The 24047-nt window shown below is 35.0% G+C and overlaps 1 protein-coding gene and 1 pseudogene across 5 annotated transcripts; both read left to right on the forward strand.

Annotated features, from left to right (window-relative positions):
• Positions 1 to 1041: 1041 nt before the first annotated feature.
• On the forward strand, positions 1042 to 20729 carry LOC128157635 (uncharacterized). 5 transcript variants are annotated; one of them, XM_052820240.1, is made up of 11 exons: positions 1042 to 1247; positions 7053 to 7265; positions 8132 to 8321; positions 9169 to 9322; positions 17124 to 17334; positions 17501 to 17566; positions 18084 to 18175; positions 18404 to 19194; positions 19410 to 19624; positions 20215 to 20432; positions 20537 to 20729. In XM_052820240.1, exons 2-11 carry the CDS (start codon positions 7071 to 7073, stop codon positions 20547 to 20549), a joined length of 2145 nt encoding a protein of 714 aa, XP_052676200.1. In that variant the 5' UTR covers positions 1042 to 1247; positions 7053 to 7070; the 3' UTR covers positions 20550 to 20729. The 5 variants fall into 5 exon arrangements, with proteins under 5 accessions (XP_052676200.1, XP_052676422.1, XP_052676274.1 ...); XM_052820462.1 differs by having other exon boundaries at positions 18416 to 19194; XM_052820314.1 differs by having other exon boundaries at positions 7056 to 7265.
• On the forward strand, positions 12293 to 13950 carry LOC128157933 (uncharacterized; annotated as a pseudogene).
• Positions 20730 to 24047: the final 3318 nt, after the last annotated feature.

Consider the following 24047-nt stretch of genomic DNA (forward strand, 5'->3'; position numbering starts at 1 on the left):
GTACGATAGAAATTTATTTACAACTGTGGAAACTTGATATTCCAAAAATACTAAAAAAGAAATTGTAGTGTTTGATACAAATTTTAAATGCAGCAAGTTCAAAAATATACAGCAAGATATTTAGACTTGATTTTTTTTTACCAATTCCCTATTCAAAAATGAAGAAAATCGCTCAGTTAATGCGAGACGATATCAAAAACAACAATGACATTTCACAAAAGAATTTGCGATGTTTAATATTCTTAATTGATGTTCATTACATAATTATATCACACTTTTAAACACACCTGTACCTGGATCTCAGATGGAATATTAAACTAAAGAACTAATATACCTAGGCTTCTTAAATCCATATTCACTGTATATATACTAATTACTACTTATGTATATATTATGAATGGAAAACTTCTTAATCAAACTAATTTATACACACGATCAACCATTTTTAAGTACATTGATATGTATGCCCCCCCCCCCTCAAATTTGAACACTTGGAGCATTTATAAATTTAATTTGTCTATAAAATCGCTCATATTACAGGTTTACTGATAGGATGTATGTCCATTTGGTTTGATAAAATCTTTAAAAAATATTCAAAATACACGTATAGTTTAAAACTGTTCTTTCTGTAAACAAAGCTCGTCTTGTTTACATATGTTTTGTATTGAATAAGTTTCAATATTAGACTTTCAACCCTTTCTTTTAGTACAACAAAATAAAAAAGAAAATCGCAATCATCGTAAAAAATTATATATATGAAAAAAAAGCCAAGACATTTGGAAGGAAGAAATCAATACGCTGTAGTTAAGCTTACTGTTTTCTGAATTTGATATGGCAAAGTGTAAATTATACCAGGAATATATACATAGGTGTTTGGATAAAAAAAAACCAAAAAAAAAAAACCCAGGGATCAGCGCTTGTATTACACACCTATTACCAAGACTATGAACACTAGATCTTACACCTACCCTACCTGTCGCACAGGTGAAATATTGATCTAGCAGCCAACTCTGAACAGCTGTCGCGAGAGAAAAACCATTCTTTGAACGCGATAATAGTGCGCCATCAGGTTTGCTCCCAGTTTTACGGTGGATTTACGGGGAGAAATCTTTTAGGTTTTGTCTCTTTTTTTTCCGTGTCCACCCCGGGGGTTACCTATGATAAAGCTGTCCTTCAACTGCCCCCCTCCGTAGAGATTTTGGAAGACGCTTTTCATCTATTCCGCTCTTCGTTATATTTTCGTCAAGGTAAGTGATTAGAACAATAAATTTCAAAGTAAAATCTAAATCGATATTATATAAACGCAATTGTTATCAGTGTGATAGGGAGAGGCTTAATACAGAATACTGGAGACTGGTATTCCCGGTTTTCTTCGTTAGAAATTATCTCTGCTCATAGCCATGGATACCATCATTATATTAAAAAATATGTGGAAAAAGAGATATTATTTCCGCTACATTTATCAATGTGGTTTAAAAAATACAGTTCAGTAACATGTGCTAAAGTGCGATATCTAGTTTATTCCTTCTGTTTCCTGATTATTTTTTTTTTGTAACATTGAACAGCTCTAAAATGGTGATTTTAACCTTTTAATAAATTCTGATTTTAAAAATTGCAGTTTCCATCGTTTTCAGGATTAGAAACTAGGCCTATCATATAATAGATCCAATCTGAACGAGTAGAAAAGACAAATATTTTCATGGAAAATTAAAATATATTTCAATAAATAAATAAATACACGGTTACTATCATTGCAGGCATGATGTATCGCATTTATACACCCCCCCCCCTCAACCGTTAAAAAACGATTATCATCCCCGCCCCCAAAACACTGGTCTGGTCTGTTACAGTTAGGCCAGTATGTACAATGTAAATAGGTGTAGATAAATATCCGATCTCATTAAATGAATACCCTATATACAGTGACATCTAAATGCTAGCAGCAAAATTACAACCCAGCTGATAATTAGCAGTGAAGATGCAGAAGAAAAGGTGGTATTTTCGTAATGGTATTGATCAAAACAACTTTATTAACGGATATGACTGTGCTTCCCTTTATTTAATAACTGAAGTTCACATTACAAACGTTTTAAATATTGCACCGCTCTCAAAATAAAGGGGGTGAAAATTAAGAAAGGCTTCCTATAAATGGGCGAGAGCTGCATTCAAAATCTTTGATGGGTATACAGAAAATATTCTCGTTGGCATATATATGGGTACAACAAATACAAAAATGGACCCCTCCTTCGCCAATTTCTACGACGCTGTAAGGTAGAATCCTTTGATTCGTTTTGAACATGCATTTGCTAGATCCAATGGAAATTCAAAGTGTGGGGGGGGGGGGGTCTAGATTCTTACACAAATCTTCATGAGGGTGATGGTAATGGTACAACTGCATACGGTATTCGATAAGTTTGACGTGTGTGCCTTGGAACAACATTTTATATAACAATGCCTTTAATGCTATAACTAGCGATGTCGCAATTTTTACGGATATAAAATCATTCTCTTACCACATGTTAAATGACAGCCAAAAACCCAACGCAACTTATGCAATCAGGCAACAACAAAAAATAACGAAATGATGAGATAAAACTAATTTGTCATTCAGAATAATATTTTGTGAAGTGTAGGAGATGCATGCCTTCATTTTACTAGATTTATATCTTATTAAAAAAGAGACTTGATATATTAATTGATAGTATTTTTTTAGTCCAGTAAAAGAGTTAATGCTTTACCGTTTACCGGGTTATTTTCGGCCCATGTTTGATTTTCGCCCTTCTACATTTGCACAAGATTTCGCCCCGTCTTGAATTCATCAGACATAAACACTTTTTAAAATACAGTTAAATAAATAAACTGATCCACTAACAACCAAGCTTAAAGAAGCGAAAGTAAAACAGGGGCGAATTTTACATTTTCATCGAGTTTCAAATATACGGAAGATTTATAAGTAACTTATATTAATTACTATAATTATTGTATATTACATATACACTGTCACACCTCTTCGCGGTTTGTACTTAAACTCCTGTCACACCGGGACTGCGTTCATAGGTCCTGTTGCCTCCATGAAAAATGCAAAAATGTAAATTGAGCGCAGTATGTAGAATCTCCTACAACGGCGCAGCAAAGCAGCGGCATCTTCATTTGACGCGGTAAGGTAACCGAGAAGCGTACTTTGAGCACATGCACAAACTACGCGCCTTGGGTCTGCGTTCAGCTAAGCACGTACTACATGTACGTGTAGAAACGACCTCCTGGAGTCCTTTGGGATGTCACTGCGTCACAAGAATGTCTTGGGCACGCATTCAACGCATTTAACACGCAGTGAACGCGATATGAAAATTCTACAAGCACGTCATGGGCAGTCAGCAAGAGCGCAGCCAGGAATGCAATCAATCCGGTGAAACGCCTCAATCGCATTCCGGACGTCGTGGCATTTATTTCTTGTAAAAATTCATGAAAAATTCTACATTCTTTTTAATTTTACCATGACATCCTACTGCGAATACAGAAATTTTACAAAGCCGTGGAAACTCTATAAATGGGGACGCGGACGCAACCTGGTGTGACATGCTAGTTATAGCCTTAACAGAGATGATAAGTGATGAATGTTATCAAAGGCGAATGTGTTACATAGGCGTCGAAACCGGGGGGGGGGGGGGGGGGGGGGGGGCTAGGGGGGGGGGGGGGGCTTAGCCCCCCCACGTTTTTGCAAAGTTATACCTAACCATTAGAAATATAGCATGATAGAGGGTTTAGCCCCCCCCCCCCCCCCCCACTTTTTCTCGCAGGAAAGATTATTGTTCCTAAATTTACCTTGAAAGATTGAGAAGTTGGATTCAGAAGCATACGGATTATGAATTTCATGATTTTGAAAAAAAAAATTAGGGTATAAAGTAAGTTTTTTTTCTTTTGGAAGATAGGTATACCTCCCCCCCCCCCCCCCCCCCCCCGGATTAGGATTTCCATGATTTTGGGAATTACTTTTTTCTCAATATTTCTGAGGATTAGTCTAGCCCCCCCCCCCCACTTTCAATATGCTTCCGACGCCAGTGTGTTATACATATAAGATTCATGAAAGAGACATTTTATATTAACTTGTATTTTTAGTTTCATGGGTTAGCTTGATATGTTTTAAAAAAAAACCTTAAATATATAGGTGAACTGTTCATTAGCTAATGTATTGTTCTCAACACAAATGATTACCCACAATGCCACACTAATGAAGGCCATATAAAGTACTGCACTCAGCTCCTGATAAATACAGACCATCATCCCAAAAAGATATATGGCGTGATTTTTTTCCCTCTTAATCTGGTGTGTCAGTAATCCCGTCCTTAACACGACAGTTGACGATTTTTTGTCGTGAGCAGGTCGCCCGTCAAACCAGAAGTAACCTACTGAAAAACAACTTCAGTTAAGTTCACGTAGAAATGTGTATGAATTTCACATGCTTTTCTAGTTATTTCACACATTCACTTTGATTAATCTAGTACATCATTCATGCATTTGCTTGTAATGTAGAAACTGTAACATACGATTTCAGCCTAAGGACTATTTGGCATAGGCGTCGGAACCGGGGGGGGGGGGGCGCTAGGAGGGGCTTAGCCCCCCCCCCCCACTTTTTTTGCAAAGTTAGACCTAACCATTATGAACATAGCATCATAGAGGGTTCAGCCCCCCCCCCTCACTTTTTCTAGCAGTAAAGATAATTGTTCCTAAATTTACCTTGAAAGATTGAGAAGTTGGAGTCATAGGCATACTAGTCCCCCTATTCTGATTTCTGAACAGTTATAATGCCTGGATTAGAACCATTTTAACAAGAGCTTGGACTCTAGGTAGTTGTGTTAAACAGCAATGTGACGTAGGTCTGTCTATTTCATTGTCAGCCACGGCTCTCTGAAATCAACAAGATTTGTCTGACTTTTGAGCGAAGACTACGCAATCGCTTGAAACCGCGTCATTCTTAACTTGTTTTGACGCAAGAAATAGATAGCTACTCCCTACTGAAAGTCCAAGGCCTTGTTTAAATGGTTCTAATTAGAAGGTAGAGCATTTTCTTACAGATTCCGCTAACTTTCGTTACTTTTGATTTTAACCATTATAGATGCAACGTTTCGTTAACGAAGTGTTTGTATTAACTTTATTTTCCTTCAGTCGCTTTCATGTAGTAATAATCAATTATTGCCGACGTTTTAATAAACATTTCATATATAATGATGTATTTTCAAAATTGAAATTTTTATTTAAAAAAAAAATCAGTCGAAATTATGAAATAAATCTAATTAACGGCGTGTGTGTATTTGCAGAAGGAGCTTGTTCAATGTAGACGTAATTTGTTTTCGTTTTCAAATGACAAGATTTTCGCACTGAGAGTATTTACTTCATGCAATAAATCAAAGAGCGTATTTGTTAACATTATCAACAAATCAAGGATTTTAAGAGTGCCATAACAATAACATCGACATCAACAGGAACAGAAATAAGATCTTGATATTCTCTCTATATATTGTCCATATTGGAAAATTACGTAAGAACTCTTGATATATCAATTAAGAGTTTAAGAGTACAACTAAATTAACACCAAATGCGATATTTACCTTTTCTTAAATCACACAAGAAAAATCCAAACAATTTTAAATAATACATACATGTGTATTTATGAGAGAGAGAGAGAGAGAGAGAGAGAGAGAGAGAGAGAGAGAGAGAGAGAGAGAGAGAGGTGTTATAGACAGTCAGAGAAGGAAGAGGAGGAGGTGTGTCTGCTCCCCCTCAACTTTAAAATGATTACTAAGTATTTTTAAAAAAGTAGTTTCCCCTCGTTGAAATTCTATAATTTTAATATCTTTTATTTATCCAGTATATCACAGTTAGCATACAGGTAGTTTTTATTGTAGTTCTGCATTTAAAAATAAGCATTTTTGTAAGTACATGTCGAGTGATATCACAAAGTTGAAAGAAACATGTTTACTGGTCAACATTGCATTCACATTATAACTCTTAAAAAGGATACAAAAAATCCCTCACCTAATTCATGGCTGACAGGCTCATAGACGCTTACTGACCCAAAGTCTACTCGCTGCATTTCCTTGTTCTTATGAATAAATCATGTTCTTTTCTGATTGGCTCCTTCAAACGTTTGTAAAGGGAATTTCTTCTATCGAATTATTTTAATCTATCAACAACGGCAAATTTTCATAACTTCATAACTTGATATTTTTTTTTATTTTTACATAAAACAATAAAGAATTTCGTTATTCATTGTTTGGTTAAAAACAAGAATTATTCATGAAAATAGTGAAATAAATTGCACATCGGTCAGAAAGCGGATGTAAACTGAAGTTTTCTTATAAATGTGCCTTTCAACGACAACACAAATGCCATAATTAAGAACATTTTCATTGACCAATTTATTATACTCAAAACATTTCAGGGAGATTTACTTTCATTATATGATACCGTGACGTCTTTACTTATAAAACATATAAATCATCAATTATCATTGGTATATCATTCTAGTAGTCAATATATTTTAGTGTAATTAGTTTATGCGCGACGTTCAAGAAGCTTACGGCAGATAGCAGGAAGACTTTTGAAGCAAATGATGCGTTGAGCGTTGTTTTAAAATCTTTTAAGATTGCATTGTTCTCTGAATTAAATTATATCTTAGAATAAAAGTGTGTACATGTATGTGGATGAACAAAATACATGTTGGATTTAGCCAGGAATTGTTCGGTTTTATTCTTGAGGCTACATGTGTACATTTTGCGATTTAATGATCAGTTATCACACGTAAGTACAACCAAAGTCGTGTACAATATGAAAGATAGATTAAATTGGATCAAAACTCTGCGCACTGTGTTTATCGCAATCTCGAGCTCAATCAAACCACTAAGGGAAGACAAAGCAACACACTTATTGCTAGTCGTTATATATATAAAATCCTATTTCAGGTATCGATTTATATATGGATGAAAATACATTGACGAAATACAATATTAGTTTGCGAATTTGTCATCTTTGATACCGGGTTTGTTTTTATTAAGCAGGCGTTATCAAAATTCATGGCGGGCAATCGACACAACACCGAAGTTCCTTACCAAAACTATGATAAATTGAAGCAGACGATACTGATGAAACGTCAACGCGGCAAACCGGAACTGTTCATAGATCCGTCATTTCCGCCGGATCTTTCGTCACTCACATACGTGTACATAGGAGATGATAGATACGAAAGGACGAAATTCGCCAGACCCCTTGTAGGTATAATATGTCAAATGCATGTACTATGTACGTGTTTGATGAATTTTTTTATTCATTTATCACCTGATAATACCGGTATATTACTCAACCTCTCCCAAAGTTCCCAATCAGGTTATAAAAGCATGCAATTAGATTTAAAACGGTTATAATTGTAATTATGGTTATGATTCTGTAAATTGAACTATTTATATTTAATTTTTTTTTTTTGGAAGTAAGTAGAATGTTTCATTCTTATAGAAATTATGACAATTTGTAATTCCGAACATGTATCTTTCATACCGATTATACTTACATTAATATCTACAGACACGTGCAATAAGTATTCGGTCACAAAATGTATATTCTTTTCATCAGTTTCAAACACTGTATTCCTATCATCGTTGGAACCCACGGGTTTTCTATCCTTTGAAAGCAGTGTAACGGAAAGAAAACCCGTGGGTTCCGATGATGTATTCCTATATATGTATTCTTATCTTATCTTAAACCAGTGTGAGAACAATTTAAATAAAAATGCTGCACTAATTCGTCAAGCACTAGTAACTTTCTATCTGTGAGTACTTTTGCTGTTTTGCATAAGGAATCACTCCTTTTCTTCAAGTCAGAAGAGATCGTCCGACATTGGGATTAGATATTCAATCGTTACCTATTATGTAACACGCTGAAGACCATCTGTTATCTCAATTCTGAGCCGAATCTTTCTTCCTGGTGCTTAAATGACTTTAATTTTACTCATCAATGAAGTTGAACTGCTACGTATGATAACAGAGCTTTTAAATCTAAACAAATGTTATAATTTTTATAACACAATCGACACATCTGATGTATGGAATACAATTAAATTCTTATAATTTTTGTTTTGCAGGAAATATATCCAACTGGAGCCTTTGCAGGCGTTTGTGGAGTTTGGAATGTACCGTTTCCATGGAAACACTTTAAAAAGAGAGGATGGATTCAGGCGGCAGTTCAAGTGCTATCTCTGGCTGTCCGCTTCATGGAAAAAGTCATTCCTGGGTACAGGAAATGTGAACAGAACTTCGAGGAAGACTACATTGGTATGGGATTTTGTTTTGGTGGTGAAATTGTGTAAAGGTTTAATAAAGCTATTTTACACGCATCTCCATATTCTAACAGACACACAATCTGGCAGCTTCAGTAGTTCCTACATGTAATTCTGTGTAGACTTGTTAATTCTTCATTAAAGAAATACGATCGATTGCAAATCTGTTGATATCCAAAATGTACCAGTAATTGCAAAAATAACGTGAACGCCATATGGGGTTTCATTACGTCTTTTGTAATTGTTGTCTGCAAAACCATGTTTTATCTTATCCATTTAGAATTAAAAATTATCGAAGGTTTGTTTTTGATTTCTGAAAATAATTATACAGCTGGCTGTTAGTTGATATTATGTATGTTCACTCGCTTTTAGTCCGTGTCTGCTTTAAACAGTTATAGACGGTCATGTTACAACCGAGTTTATTGATTGAAAAACGCCAAACATCACAGTTCTTGCAATTTTGTTTGTTGAAACCCGAGCCAAAAAACCTTCACTCTATGTATAGATATTATTCCTTTCTAAAATTCATGTAAATAAATGAAAAGTTCGATGCACGTTGACCAAATAACCTGGATTTACAATGTATATCATTTCATATCTAATAATATATTTCGTTCTCCAGTTATCTTTTAATAGTGTATGTCCATGTGTCTAGCTATAGATACCTGAAAACATTTTGAAAGGTCAATTATAGGATGGGAGTGTTATTTGGGTGAATTCCATAATTATTGATTTACATTATATTTAAGTTTACGTCATCAACTCTATAAGTTTTGTATAGATTTCCTTAATGCAGCAATTTTAATGTGTTACCATGACAACATTTCACGGGCGCCTTGCAGGTGCCTTCCGGTTCAACATCTGGCGGTTCGGTCAGTGGGTGGAAACCACGGTGGACGACCATCTCCCGGTGTTGGACGACAAGCTTATGTACTGTAACGCACTGGGGGAACCCCCGGAGTTCTGGGGAGCGCTGCTGGAAAAGGCGTACGCCAAGTCAGTTCTATTCATTCGTATTCATTGCAACTTATCGGGCTTTTCTCTGTGCTTTACAAACCGTTATTTTCTTAAACGTTGAAATATATTTATAACTAAAGAGTGTAAAGTTTAATTCATTATCTGTTGGGATTGAAAATATATTTAATGAAAATCAATGGTACAACTTAAAATATAAACAGAAGTATCATTATTATATATAATGTTGTCCAAGCAATTATTAGTACTTCGCGACTCTACTTGCATGAAAATTTAACATCTTTTAATGCTGTTATTAGCTTTGGCATATTGGAAAATCTGGAGATGGCTTTTTTATATACATGTACATAATATCTACAAAACAGCAGAAAAAGCAGGCACCTAGCCTCGTTTTTGAAAGTCAATCCTCAAATTTAGGAAAATCTGGGTTGGGGGGGGGGGTATTCCTTTAGCTTAAATTTTCGGCGTTCAATTCCATTTTACTTCCACGTATTATATACTCCCAGAAAAGTATAGGACAGCTCCATGAACATTCAATTTTTTAAATGTAAAAAAAATCCTGCTGCGAGAAAAAGTTTTAGGGGGTCATCACCGTACCCCCCCCCCCCCCACACTCCCATCCTTGTCAGAGAAAAAGGATCTCATGAGCGACAATTAAGGACATATTCTATGTTACTTTATTGGTATACATGAACAGAAAATTGCATTTTGAAGTTTGACGAGAAGCTAGCAACAAAAACATGATGCTAAAAATCCTGATAAATGCTTCCCTTCCATGAACTATACATATTAACAATAAACAACTCATTTATATGAAGTGAAACTGGAGCTATTTTCATTACCAGGAGATATTCTGTCAGATGAAATATTATTTTACACCTATAGAAAATAATTGATATTGGTCTTAAATTTCCATATTTTCCATCACGAAGCTATTGACATAGTTCATGGTTTATGATATTGTGTTAATAAGCTCAAATGGATTAATTTATAATTAATACAAGTCAACTTTATGATATACGGAAGTACTGCTCATCTCATACAATTTGGATCACAGTATTCTAAACAAAAAGCTAATTCAACATCAAATCTATTTTGGAAAGAAACTCTATTTTACTTTGCTGAATTCTTAGATTCTATAGAGCCAAAATGTGAACATCATATCTTATTAGAACCTTTGTGATTTAACAAGAAGATCAGTGTTCAAAGTAATTTTATTTTTTTAAAGGCTTTATATGAAAAGGGTTTTTATATTTTATATGATCTGCTGGATAAGCAGGGAAATTTTATTAGTTATGAACAAATAACCCATGTACGGAAGCCCGTTGGTGCCACGTAGATAAAATATTTTATCTGGCGGCCGCCAGATAATTATTTGGCGGCCGCCACTTATTATCTGGCGGCCGCCACATAATTTTCTGGCGGCCGCCATGTAATTTTCTGGCGGCCGCCACATAATTATCTGGCGGCCGCCACATAATTATTTGGCGGCCGCCAGATAAATACTGACTTCCTGATGCGCGCGCATGTTTTAATGGGAGCTTTTTAGGGAGTTGAGGAAACACTCTAATTTATTAGTTTTATTAATAATTTCTGAAACTTGACATTAAATATCAATTGCAGAGCTTAGGATTTTGAAAAACTGGTCTAGTTGAATGTATAGAAGACTTTGTTGTTAGAATCTAGAATGAATTTTATATTACTTTGTGCCTTGTATTATACATGTATGTTGTAAAAAATGGTATTCTAGAGTTGATTCTGAACTTTTAAAACTGAACTTGACACCAGTTCAGGAAATCTTAACATTAAAAAACCTTAACTTGAGAGGAATTTTATGTAAACATGTATAAGTAAAGGAACGCACAGCCTTCTATGTGTTTTAATTTTGGTACAAGAATTTACCAACGCAGATTAAAGCCAGCTTTATTGACCACGACAGCTAGTACATGCAATATTATCACGAGAGCAGATCCATCTATGACTTAATAAGGATAAACTAGGATAAGTGTGTACTAGCATTCGTGGCCATAAAAATGAAACTATTTAACTGACTGTGTTGTTAAACTCTTATTCCAAATCACATGAAAGGTAGTACAATAAAAAGACCGTGATCGGCCACGGTCTCTCTGGGTAAATCAAAGTACTGAGAGTACTGAAAGGCGGGGTCTTGGAAGTTTGAATTTGTGATTGTTCACGTTTTCTTCCATTATGTTCGAAAAATTATGAGTTTGAATTAGTTGTTTCAATCTACATGTAGTACTGGTATTGTACCAGTTATCGACTAAGACCAGTTATCGGCTAAACTGAGAGTTCGGGATTATAGTGCGCGACTATCCGAGATTTTTTTAATTTGGTCGTCTGCTCCGAATAAAGAAACGTAAGTTTGCTTGAAAACTTTCTTGAATATCCTGTGAACATTAGCTTAAACGATCATTGTTTACCTGTTGATTTACATCTTTGCACTTTCAGCAGTGGGGGAAGTGACGTAATAAGTTAAAAAATAGACTATGACTTCTGTAATACGTTGTTATATATCCCTTCTTTGATTTGACATGCAATATCGATGCATACAAACAAAAGGAAATCGCTGAATTATGAAAGATTCATATCGCAGTTAAACGCCTGATTCGACAACCATGTTTGAATATTCAGTACGATTTTGTGTATTACCGCATGATACCAAAGTATTAATTTTATTTAGAGTTTTGTTTATGTGTCATAACCCTTACGACCTTTAGTCTGACCCCACAAAGGGACATAATTCAAATTACAATTTGCAGAGAACATAAAATTAATTGCATCGATAAAATCAACAAACCAGTACATGGATGCCACTCTATTTAATTAACTTGAACCTGCATAAAATGCACAGTTATCAAACTGTTTTAAATGTAATGAAAGACAATAGATATTTTTTTTAAAATTATAATTATATAAACAAAAATAAGAAAAATATATTAAGTCCCATATCCAATTCTCCGCCATCTGTATTGCCCCCGTAAAATAACGTTGCATTCATATATTTTAATATTTATTTGTGTATAAAAAAAAAAGAGAAACATGAACAAAAGAAAAAGACACCAGTACCAAGAGGAATGCTTCCATCGGGCTGAGTGATGTAAGAACAAAAAAGTTAAATACTTATCAGGCTGCTCGAGAATACCAAGTGCCTACGTCAACTGTGTTTGACCACATAAAAGAAGAAAACAAGATAGAGAGATCAACGCCAGGTCCACCACGTATGCTTACCGAGGACGAAGAAGTGTCTCTATTAAATTACATTAAACATATGGGAACAAGAGGTTTCCCCGTGTCGAGAAAACTATTGAAGGTCTCTCTTTTATTCATAAAATTATGTTGCTAAAACGTAAGTACACGATTTCTTAAAATTATACATTATTTTATACACCAATTTCTACTTTTGAATATTTTGAAGGGATCAGTCCAGTAAATTTTCTTCAATGTTTTTTTTTTTAATTCAATTTAGTCGTTCGTGGTTGCAATAGTTAAAGAAAGTGGACGAAAAACATTGTTCAACCTAGAAAATGGTCCTTCAAAATGGTTTTTCAAAAGACATCCCGACATTTCGGAAAGAGTTCCCGAGGTGCTAGATAATTCTAGAGCTAGAATGTCCAACTGGACTGTCACGAACCAGTACTTCAATCTTTTGAATAAAACTGTTGAAGACTTGGGCCTTAAGGACAAACCTGCACAGATATTCAACTGTGATGAAAGCGGATTCAGCGGTACTTTAAAAATGCTGACTCATATTGCATGACTATTAAAATACAATTCCATGGACTAAAGAACTGAAGATAATTATACAATATATATTTAAAAGAAAAAGAAAAACTAGGGTCACACCAATTTAATTTCATATTTGTAGGACATCAGATGAAAACAAGTACTTAACATGGAAGGGGAAATTAAATAGAATTTTCAATTAATTAACGTGATTTTTTAAATATTACTTTATTTTGTTTTCTTTAAATATGAGCGCGTGAGTCCGACGAATGAAATTAAATTGGTATTGCCGAGTGGATGAAATAGCGGTATTTACACATGTGATATTAAAAAATACAAAATTTCCCTCAATTACAGGTAAAGAAAAATGTCGAAAGAAGGTTTTGGTTGGTAAAGGCACACATGCGTACCAGCAGTCAAATCTTGGACACTCGCATTGTACAGCGCATGTTTGTGTCGCAGCTGACGGCACGGTGCTTCCAACTTGCATAATCTTTGAAGGAGGTCTGCTCCACAGGAATTTTACGGACGGGATTCCTCCAAGCTGGTTGGCGAGATTTTCGAGTTGTGGTTCAATAATATTTTTCTGCCGCACTGCGGAAGTAGAAGACCAGTTCTTCTCATCTTCGACAACCACGATTCCCATATCTCACTGTCCCTTCTTAAAAAGGCAATGGCTAACGACGTCCATGTCATGGGTTTGCTGCCACACACAACCCATATTCTGCAACCCCTCGACGTTTCCATTTTTGGCCCTTTGAAACAAAAGGTAGCATCACTTGCGGCTTCTGTTGGATACGTTAATCCAAATGCCATAATAGGAAAGGCTATGTTCCCAATGCTTCTGAGGTACAGAATCACGAATATATGAAGCAATGTAGATATTGTTTCTAATACCGGTACAATATATAACAGACACGTAGCATCGATTTTGAAAAGGAGGGGGGGGGGGGGGCGCAGACTCCCCAAAACAATATTGACAAATAATAAAAGAATGAATTTACAACATCTATAAACCATGAAAATCCTTATCCGTGGGGCGGGGGGGGGGGGGGGGGGTGATCAAAGGGAAAATCTATAAGTCGGACGGTATCTGTTATACAAGGTTTATGGAAACTCCGAAAAATCTCAAATTGTTGATTTGTCTAGCGATCACAAAATAAATAAATATAACGATTTAAATTATATACCTAAATATAGTTGTTTTGATTTTCCCGGTTAGTTGTAGTTTTTTAAAATTTTTCTTGGGGTCTCATTTTACATAATATACTGGTACCGTACCAGTTATCGGCTAAGACCAGTTATCGGCTAAACTGAGAGTTCGGGTTTATAGCAGGGGACAATCCAAGATTTTTTAATTCAGTCGTCTTTTTCGGATAAAGAAAAGTATGTTTGCTTGAAAACTTTCTTGAATATGTTTTATACATGAGCTTAAACGATCATTGTTTACCGCTGATTTTAGATCTTTGCACTTTCAGCAGTGGGGAAAATGACGTAATACAATGTAAGTTAAAAATAGAATATTACCTCTTTGTGATACGTTATTATATCCCTTCTTTGATTTGACAAATAATATCAATACATATAACATGTATAAACAAAAGGAATTCATTAATTTCCGAGAGATTCGTAGCGCAGTTGAACGCCTGATTGCATAATTATGTATTGAATAGTGTACGATTTGGTGAATGACCGTATGATAATAAACGAATAATTTTATGAGTTTTGTTTATAATGTATCACAACCTTGACTACTTTAGCCTGACCCACAAGGGACATAATTCAAATTTCATTTAGCAGAGTATAGAATCAACATGTACAGGGATTTTACTATGTCATTATCACGAAGCCGATAACAATACAGTAGATCGTAAAAACTAGGCAAATTCGGGGCCTGATAAAAATCACAAAACAAGATGTTTGCGGTTCTAAAAAATGATATAAACTAACAGATTGATAAATAAGGAGTTCATTATTTAAAATATGGCAAGTTTTATCCAAAGATATCACGAAATAAGAAAATACGATAAGAAAACATTAAATTTTAGCCGATAACTGGTACAGTGCCAGTACCGTTGTGTCAATTTTCTACAATTATGAAGAACAGTCCCGGTCGGGATTTAGCAAAATTATGACAAATTATCAGGCAATTGCAAAAAGCCGAACTTTAGCATACTACATGTAGATTAAAACAACTAATTCAAACTCAGAATTTTGGAACATAATGGAGGAAAACGTGAACAATTACAAATTCAAACTTTCAAGACCCCGCCTTTTAGTGCTCTCAGTACTTTGATTTACCCAGAGAGAATGTGGCCGATCACGGTCTTTTTATTGTACTGCCTTTCATGTGATTTGGAATAAGAGTTTAACAACACAGTCAGTTAAATAGTTTCATTTTTATGGCCACGAATGCTAGTACACACTTATCCTAATTTATCCTTATTAAGTCATAGATGGATCTGCTCTCGTGATAATATTGCATGTACTAGCTGTCGTGGTCAATAAAGCTGGCTTTAATCTGCGTTGGTAAATTCTTGTACCAAAATTAAAACACATAGAAGGCAGTGCGTTCCTTTACTTAAACATGTTTACATAAAATTCCTCTCAAGTTAAGGTTTTTTAATGTTAAGATTTCCTGAACTGGTGTCAAGTTCAGTTTTAAAAGTTCAGAATCAACTCTAAAATACCATGTTTTACAACATACATGTATAATACAAGGCACAAAGTAATATAAAATTCATTCTAGATTCTAACAACAAAGTCTTCTATACATTCAACTCAACCAGTTTTTCAAAATCCTAAGCTCTGCAATTGATCTTTAATGTCAAGTTTCAGAAATAATTAATTAATAAAACTAATAAATTAGAGTGTTTCCTCAACTCCCTAAAAAGCTCCCATTAAAACATGCACGCGCATCAGGAAGTCAGGTTTTATCTGGCGGCCGCCAAATAATTATGTGGCGGCCGCCAAATAATTATGTGGCGGCCGCCAGATAATTATGTGGCGGCCGCCAGAAAATTATATGGCGGCCGCCAGAAAATTATGTGGCGGCCGCCAGATAATAAGTGGCGGCCTCCAAATAATTATCTGGCGGCCGCCAGATAAAATATTTTTCCTACGTGGCACCAAAGGGCTTCCGTACCCATGGGTATATAGTTAAGCTACCATTTACTAAATATGAAGGCTTAAAAAAGGCTAATATATGCCCCTGGTCCAGTATCAGGCAATTTTCACATAAATTAGTAGTGAAACCACACCAGTTAGAATCTATAAAAATTCTGTGTAAAGATAAAAAAAGGCTCAAGAACATTAATGACTTTTTTATTTCAAAACTACAGCATAGGCCAATATGTGAATCTAAATGGGCTGTTGACTTAAATCTTGAACCAGATTTTAATTGCAGCCACATATATCGCAACTCTAAGTTAATCATAAAAGATACAGAACTGGTATGGTTTAATTACAGAATAATTCATAGAATTTTAGGTATGAATAAATTTTTGTATATTCTAAGATGAAAAACAATAACTTATGTGCAATGTGTATGTTGGAACCTGAAACTTTTAAGCATTTATTCTACCATGTCCACTAATCTTGAGTCTTTGGACAAATTTGTCAGACTATATATTTAATAGATCTGGCAAGAGAATAACATTTGATAACCAGAGTGTACTATTAGGTAATCCAGATATGTATCAAGTAATTAATTTGATTATTATATATTGGTAAAGAAATATATTTTTCAAAGGTCGAGATGTTGTCGCAACTGAGATTATATCCTCGTTTTGCAGTATTTAATCAATTAACGATTAGAAACAAAATTGCACCGAAAAAATATAAGTATTCCCTCATCAGTATTACTTGTATACGTTCAATTTGTGAGTGACACTTGAGCATGATTTCGGGAATAGACATATTCAGACAATTCAGTCTGAGTATTGATATATGAGGAATGTTGTTGAAAGCTGTGAACGTTTTATTTACCAAATAACAGTACACAGAATGCACATATAGCCTTCTTTCATTAAAGGTGCAAATCTTTGATTTACATTAATTTTATGCTCTGGTTCCACAGATTCAATAAAGCATACGAGACAATAGAATACGGCGATATACTGGACGCCCTGACCGACCTTACTGGTGCCATCTGTGAATACTTCACCCCCGACGTTAACCCCCCGGAGCAGTTTTTCTACACGCTGTATACCTCCGTTGTCAATCGGTCCTTAGTCGTCTGCTGGCGAAACGAGAAAAGGCTGACCTGGTCCGGATTCAACTTTGAAGGGGTCTGTAATCAAAAAGCTCAGATTTCTTGTGACATGTACTCCATGCTTTGGATAAATGGAGTAGTTTTGTTGGAATGAAATATTGATCACGTTTCCTTTTTATCCCTGTATTACATGTACTTATTAAGATTTTCCTTTACAACAATTTTTCCAATTTCTTTTATAGAAAGAAGAACTAGCCAGTGATTCAGACAATATCAGATATCTGCACATCGTTACGGCTGTGTCGAAGGTTTTATTTAAAATCTGAAATTTAGCAAACTGCATATTTTTAATGACATGATTTAATTTTCAATTTCCTATATAAAAATGGGATTGCCATGTGTCGTTGTATCTTCGATCCTAATCACAGGTGGCATGTGTTACACACCATGCCCAAATTTTATTTTAATAATACCTTGCATAAAAAATATTTCTTTTTCCACAATTTGTTGTTGTTTTTGAGAAAATTAAATTTTTAGCTGTGTTCTTGACATGTTTTACTTTACTTTATAATATATACCGTGTAATGCTTTGATTTATTGGAAATTTAATATGAAGGCCAAGCTGACTTAATTGCGGCAATATCATTTTTGTTTGAGTTTTCTCTAAAAAACATCAAAAATAAATTATTTTAATAATCAACGGCCTTAGCTAAGTTGCAGCAAACGTTTGCTATAATTTATGGCTATTTTATACTTTTTTCACTGCATTCAACTTATGATTATGTGACAAATGCAATATTTAGTTAACATATTTTTATTCCCCAGTTTCCACTGGTAGACGGAAGGGAAGTTGAGGTTGTGAGGCTGAGGTGTTTCTTTCCTAATGAACCTAGATGGAATGGAAAGTTCTCAAACAGGTGAGAGAGAGAGAGAGAGAGAGAGAGAGAGAGAGAGAGAGAGAGAGAGAGAGAGAGAGAGAGAGATGATACTTGTACCAAAAATTTATTATAAGGTGGCATACTTAAAGAAACTATAATGCTACGTTTAAGTCACCGAAACATTATTAAAATACATTTTCAGTTCCTAATGAATTATATATTACAGTGTATTTTACATATAATATCTGATTTAATACGAACTCTAAGATTGTATTTCAGTGACACAACCTCATGGGCAGATATCAGCAAAGATTTTTTCGAGCAATATTCGCCGCTTAAAAACAAAGAAGACAACGAATACTGGATGACGCTCAACGATTTTCAGTGTAATTTTGGCGGACTAATTATTTGTAGCGAGGCGGATCCATACCACCCGGAAGGGTTCGGATTAGAGCGGTCATACACGTGTAAGACAGAGAAGGTTCCCGACCTTGTTTATATTCTCCATTCTCAGAGGAGAATGTCGGAACGTAGATCGTCAAGCCTCAAAGCAAGAGATCATGGCAAAATGAGAAGCTATGTTAGTGAAAAGGTTAAGAAAAAAGTAAACGAAATTAAAGTGACAGAATCGAATCTTACTGTAAAAATGGACACGTGCCGACGTCGAAGTACCGGCGACGCCACAGTGACGTCAGATAACATTACCCATATATCATACCCGGGGTGTATATCTTACGATCACACAACAGAAGGACAACTAAAATGCCAAATGTACACTTCCCGAAAGCACCAGTCATTACCACATGAAGAGATTTATAATTCGATCAATACCCGAGTTTCTTTTGAACTGGAGAGCTCGAATAGCACGTCAGACATATCGGTGATTATCTCACGGCCGCACAGCGCGCCGATGTCGTCTGGGGAAACCGACTCAAAGTACGGGTCCTCGGGTTCGGTATCCCAGCTGACACAGAGCAACTTTCTCGCTACAAGAAAAGACTTTTTCAGACCCCGAGGGGGTTGGAAGCAGATTATAGAGCAGCGAGGATGTTGGTGTAGTGAGTATAAAGAGATAAACATGTATCTGCTTCATTTTATTTTTCTTAAAAAAAAAACCCATGAATTATTATTTTCCATACAATCAATAAATTATCTAAAGTTGCTGCTTCTCATCCTTGAAGCAAAGAAACTTTGGATGTAAATTAACACTTTTTTGAAATGCTACACTTTTACAAAAATTAACTTTCTTTCCTTAATTGAATATCTTGTACAGAAAGCACGAGTGGCATTCAACCGTCCAATCTGGATTTGCTAAGCAAGTGTCCAAGAATCCCAATAACGCTTGTTAGGAAAGATGACGAACAGAAGCAGCCTCGATCTAGATATCAAAAAAAGAATCTTATTCTGATCTCCCTGCTTCAAGACTACAGACACGGGATAGAACACTCCAACAATATGCCGGTGCAGTTTGGATTTAGCCTGTTCAGGGTATACATATCACCAATATATAAACCGCTGATTGTCGGTTGCTTTTCACCAGAGTTCAATCCATTTATGGGAGCCATATCAAGATTAAAGCATTGTTGGGGTATTGCTCGTTCTTTATGCAAAGAGTTGTGAGTTCAATTTTCTGTTGAGGCAGATGTAAGTAAAAATGATGATATTCCATTTACTTCATGCGCTAGCGCTAATAATGGAGCAGTGGGTCTTTTGGATGAGAGCTATAACCTAACTAAGATAAGCTCGATAAAGAACACTAACAAATGAATGTCCCTGATATCCGTCACAGTCATCTGATAATATCCAAATAGTAGTGAAAAGTTTCCGCGGGAAGTTAAACAGAAAACAATCAATCAAGATTTTATTTCTCTAGAAAACAAGAAAAGGGGGTATGTCATGGGTTAAATGTTGCAAGTGCGTTATGCAATGTAAATTATGTATGTTTTACATGAATTAGAACGAAGAATTCTTTCAATCGGTTAAATAGAGTTTTGCTGTTTAATTGCTAGCATTCATGTCTGTCATGAGGCTTCATTTGTTCATCTCATTGAAAGTTTATTATCGTTTTGTATTAACAGTGTAAGAACGCAGAACATGGCGAGAAGAAACTGTTATCAAAGCTTCAGTTTGTGTCAAACGTAGAATCAAAGTTTGAGGCGAGAGAAATCAAAACGAGGCAATCTCTTGACGACGGTTGCTATGTAGTTGTACCATACTGCCTCACCTCAGGACACGAGGGAGAATTTTTGGTTCGAATCATAGGCGAGAAAGATATGCTAGAAAATAAAAATGGATGGTAAGTAAGAAATAAAATTGTTTTAAACCACCTTTTGTTAAATTATTTCTTAATCATTCATCGAAGAAGTAGATGTAAACTCCATCATATTTCTTTTATTTCAGCGTACTTTCTTAACGAGATCGATTCATTTCGTGAACATTGCACAAAGGCAACAATTATTAATATATTTGTGTTAGTCAATCTTATTTTTTATATAAACATATTGTCGCTTTTATGTGCCTTTTACTTCATGTCTTTGCTGCTTTTTTCATGAGCTGTATAAATTCAGTGTTATTATACATTTGCTTTATTTTTGACTATATTGGTGATTTGATACCTAAAAATTAATTTTAAGAAAACCAAATTTGATTGTTATATGTATATTAACATTAACTCATATAAATACATCTACATTGAACGATGATACAGAGACGCGAAAGCGGTATACTTTACAATAAACGCCAAATTCGAACATATTTCTTATCACTTGTAAGCTTACCTGAACTGAAAATTAAAGTTAGCTAATCTGATCACTTTTTGTCTGTCTGTAAACTTTTTTCATTTTCGACTTCTCCAAAACCACTGGACCGATTTCAACTAAACTTGGCACAAATCATCCTTAGGTGAAGCATCTTCGCTATAGCCAAGGGTTTTTGGTCCACTCCGCTCCACTTAAACCCTTGGCTGATCTCATTACTAAAACTAAAACTCGATGATGCGTCGGCGCTTTCTAGCGAATAACTAGAGATGCGCTCCTTGCAACTTCACATTTTAATCCAATGAAATATCAAGTTACATACACTCTACGGCATATAAAAATTTAAAAACATATTAACTTCAATACAAGGTTTTGACCCAATACGTGCCAAAGAATTTGTACATAGGGTATACGTAATACGACTATTTTAGTATATACACGATTTTTTTTCCTTTTTAATTTTTTTTTTTTGCACGGATTGTGTCAAAAGTTAAAACCCTGTGGATCTCGGAAAAGAATAAACGCATGATATGATACGAACTCCAAAAAATATAATAATTTATTTAAGCTAGAGAAAGCAATAAATGTCCTTAGTTAAAATATAGAGACAAACCTTTAAAAATATTATTCTCAAAAACCATTTGGCCAGAAAAGCTTTAACCTGTGTGGAAGCATCCTTAGGTAGCGTAGATTTGAGTTTGTTCAAATCAATATTCCTGGGGGTAAGGTGGGGCCACAATGGGAAGGAGTCAATTTTTTTTTACATAGAAATCAGAGAAAAATCTATTTTCTTCTCAAAAGACAATTATCCAGAAAAGCTGTAACTTGTGTGCATTGCAGCACTTTTGGGTAGTGCAGATTCAAATTCACCAAATCATGATCTCCGGGGGTAGGGTAGAGCAACAACTGGGGGAGGGTCAAATTTTTAGATAGGAATATATTAAAACTAGATGCTGTCATTAGACAGTAATACCCGCACCATGTGTTTGCCCCTAGATAACACTGTTTTGTACCAGTTTAATTAAAAATGAAGGCTACATGCAAACTCCGGTAATACATTTAAAAATTATAATTTTCATAACTGAAGGATGAGATCCCTGTCCATATGATAATACACATCGTGACATGAGCAGCACTTTATGTGCAATTTGGGGTAGAACTGTTTGCAGTGAATTTTCAGTTAATCAATAATCTTAACATTTTATGTCATAGGAAGTATAATGGTCTATATAATTATTACAAACAAAATTAAAAATTAAATTATGCCCCTCCCCGTGGCGGTTGCCGGTTTTAGATTTGCTTCTGTGTGCCTACATGAACATCATCGTGTGCACAGATTTAGAGAAGGGGTGGGAGTGAGGGGTCCAGACCCCCCCTCCCCATGAAAATTCGTAAATTACCAAAAATACACCTTGGACCCCAATGCTCTTACAGACATGTAAACGCTCTAACCCATTGCGCTTCAATGTTAGGTAACATTATTTGGGGGGTAAATATTTAATCAATATTCAACATACTTTATTGTTTATCTCAATAGGAAGTATACATGTGCATCACAATATGCAGGTGTCCTGCACCACCTTAAAGCTGTTATTTGCCTATAATAAAATAGTGCAAGTGGATTTGAAGAATAGGTCATAAAAATACATGCATGTTACAAATGACTGATCTTTGTCTGAAGTTACGTACACAACACAGGTTTGCATGTCTCATTAGCGGGTACTAGTTTTACCCAGCTCTTTTATTAGATGGGTTCACGTGTATACATACATGGGTGTTGCTAAAACGCGGAACGGAAAACGGAACGGAAGGAAAACGGAAAATCTTATCTAATGTTATTTACCTCATAGATTTGTTAAGTATGCTAAAACGATATACTTTATGTACCTTTTTAATTTTTTTTGAAAGATTAGCAATATTAGATTATTTATTCAAGAATATTTATTTCCTCAAAATTAACAGTACATGCATTGACCACTATATTCTGTCCCAAAATATCCTCGATTCACTTTTTGCTGTATATTTATATATACCTCAGGGTTCAAGCGATTCTCTTTTAGAAGCATTAAACATTCTCATTATTCTTTCTTTAAAACGTCCTCTCTAGCTTATCAGCTGGTATAAATACACGGCTAAAAATAAAGAAGTCTACGGGGTTTTGCATTTTAACAGACCCGGATGATAGTGTTGAAAAATTGTGCAAGGTCTTCTGAGTGACTTCCAAATGGAGAAAAGATGTCAACATTTTCCATTATAAATCGTCCAAATGTGCTGCATGAATATTTTGGGATCGACAGACTATAGTCCCAATATATAATCGGAAAATCAAACCAGGCAACGTCTAGAGCTCTCTATTCGGATCATATGTATATAGCTGCTGGAATAAACAACTGCATGCTTTGTAATGCAAACGTAAACAAAATTGCATTGCTAAAAATACTAGTTTCACAAATTACCGGGTATTTTAATGTTTACTGTATTTTAATTTTTTAATGTCGTCAGTCCTACAGTTTTTTTCTTCCATCTCAATGATACTGTATCGTCTGTATGATAAAAGATCGTCTAGAACACCGAAAATTCAATTTTGATGTAAGTATATACATGTACATCATATTTGAAAATAATATAAAAATACTCAAAACACGCATAAAACGCTTTCACTAACTGCGTACGTTACGCTAATATGCCAGCAATACCATATAAGAGAAATAAGTAAAAAGTTATAGCTAATTTGCTCGTTTAATCATGTTAATGTTTCACAATTCGTATACATTTGATTTTTCCGATTCGTACTCAACTAAAGCCGAATGAATACAATGCTATGATTGATAGACATTCATATGAATATTAATAAGATAGCAACATGTTGATAATCATTCATTAGATATAAATAAAAGATACAAAGTAAATCGTTTCTGGCCAGTCTATACCCTTTTTAAGCGATAAACGTGATGATATTTTCCATTCCGTTCCGTTTTCCGTTCCGCGTTTTAGCAACACCCATACATACATGTCTGTGTTTTCCGTATGCAGAAAAGGATTACGGTAGTTAAGATCAGCTAAAGGAATTCATTATTGTGTTTTAATTGGATTATCATTATGATGTTGACCAATTTAGGTAAGCATAATACATGTAGTAGCAGTAGCACAATTAA

The sequence above is a fragment of the Crassostrea angulata genome, chromosome 1, assembly GCF_025612915.1.
Source record: "Crassostrea angulata isolate pt1a10 chromosome 1, ASM2561291v2, whole genome shotgun sequence".
Classification (NCBI taxonomy): domain Eukaryota; kingdom Metazoa; phylum Mollusca; class Bivalvia; order Ostreida; family Ostreidae; genus Magallana; species Magallana angulata.

Bases quoted from the DNA above. Each gene is read 5' to 3' on its own strand.
- LOC128157635 (XM_052820240.1), top strand. From the start codon at position 7,071: ATGGCGGGCAATCGACACAACACCGAAGTTCCTTACCAAAACTATGAT. The intron at 17,567-18,083 runs GTTTTATTTAAA...TTTATTCCCCAG, and splicing joins TCGTTACGGCTGTGTCGAAG to TTTCCACTGGTAGACGGAAG. The intron at 19,625-20,214 runs GTATACATATCA...TTGTATTAACAG, and splicing joins TTGGATTTAGCCTGTTCAGG to TGTAAGAACGCAGAACATGG.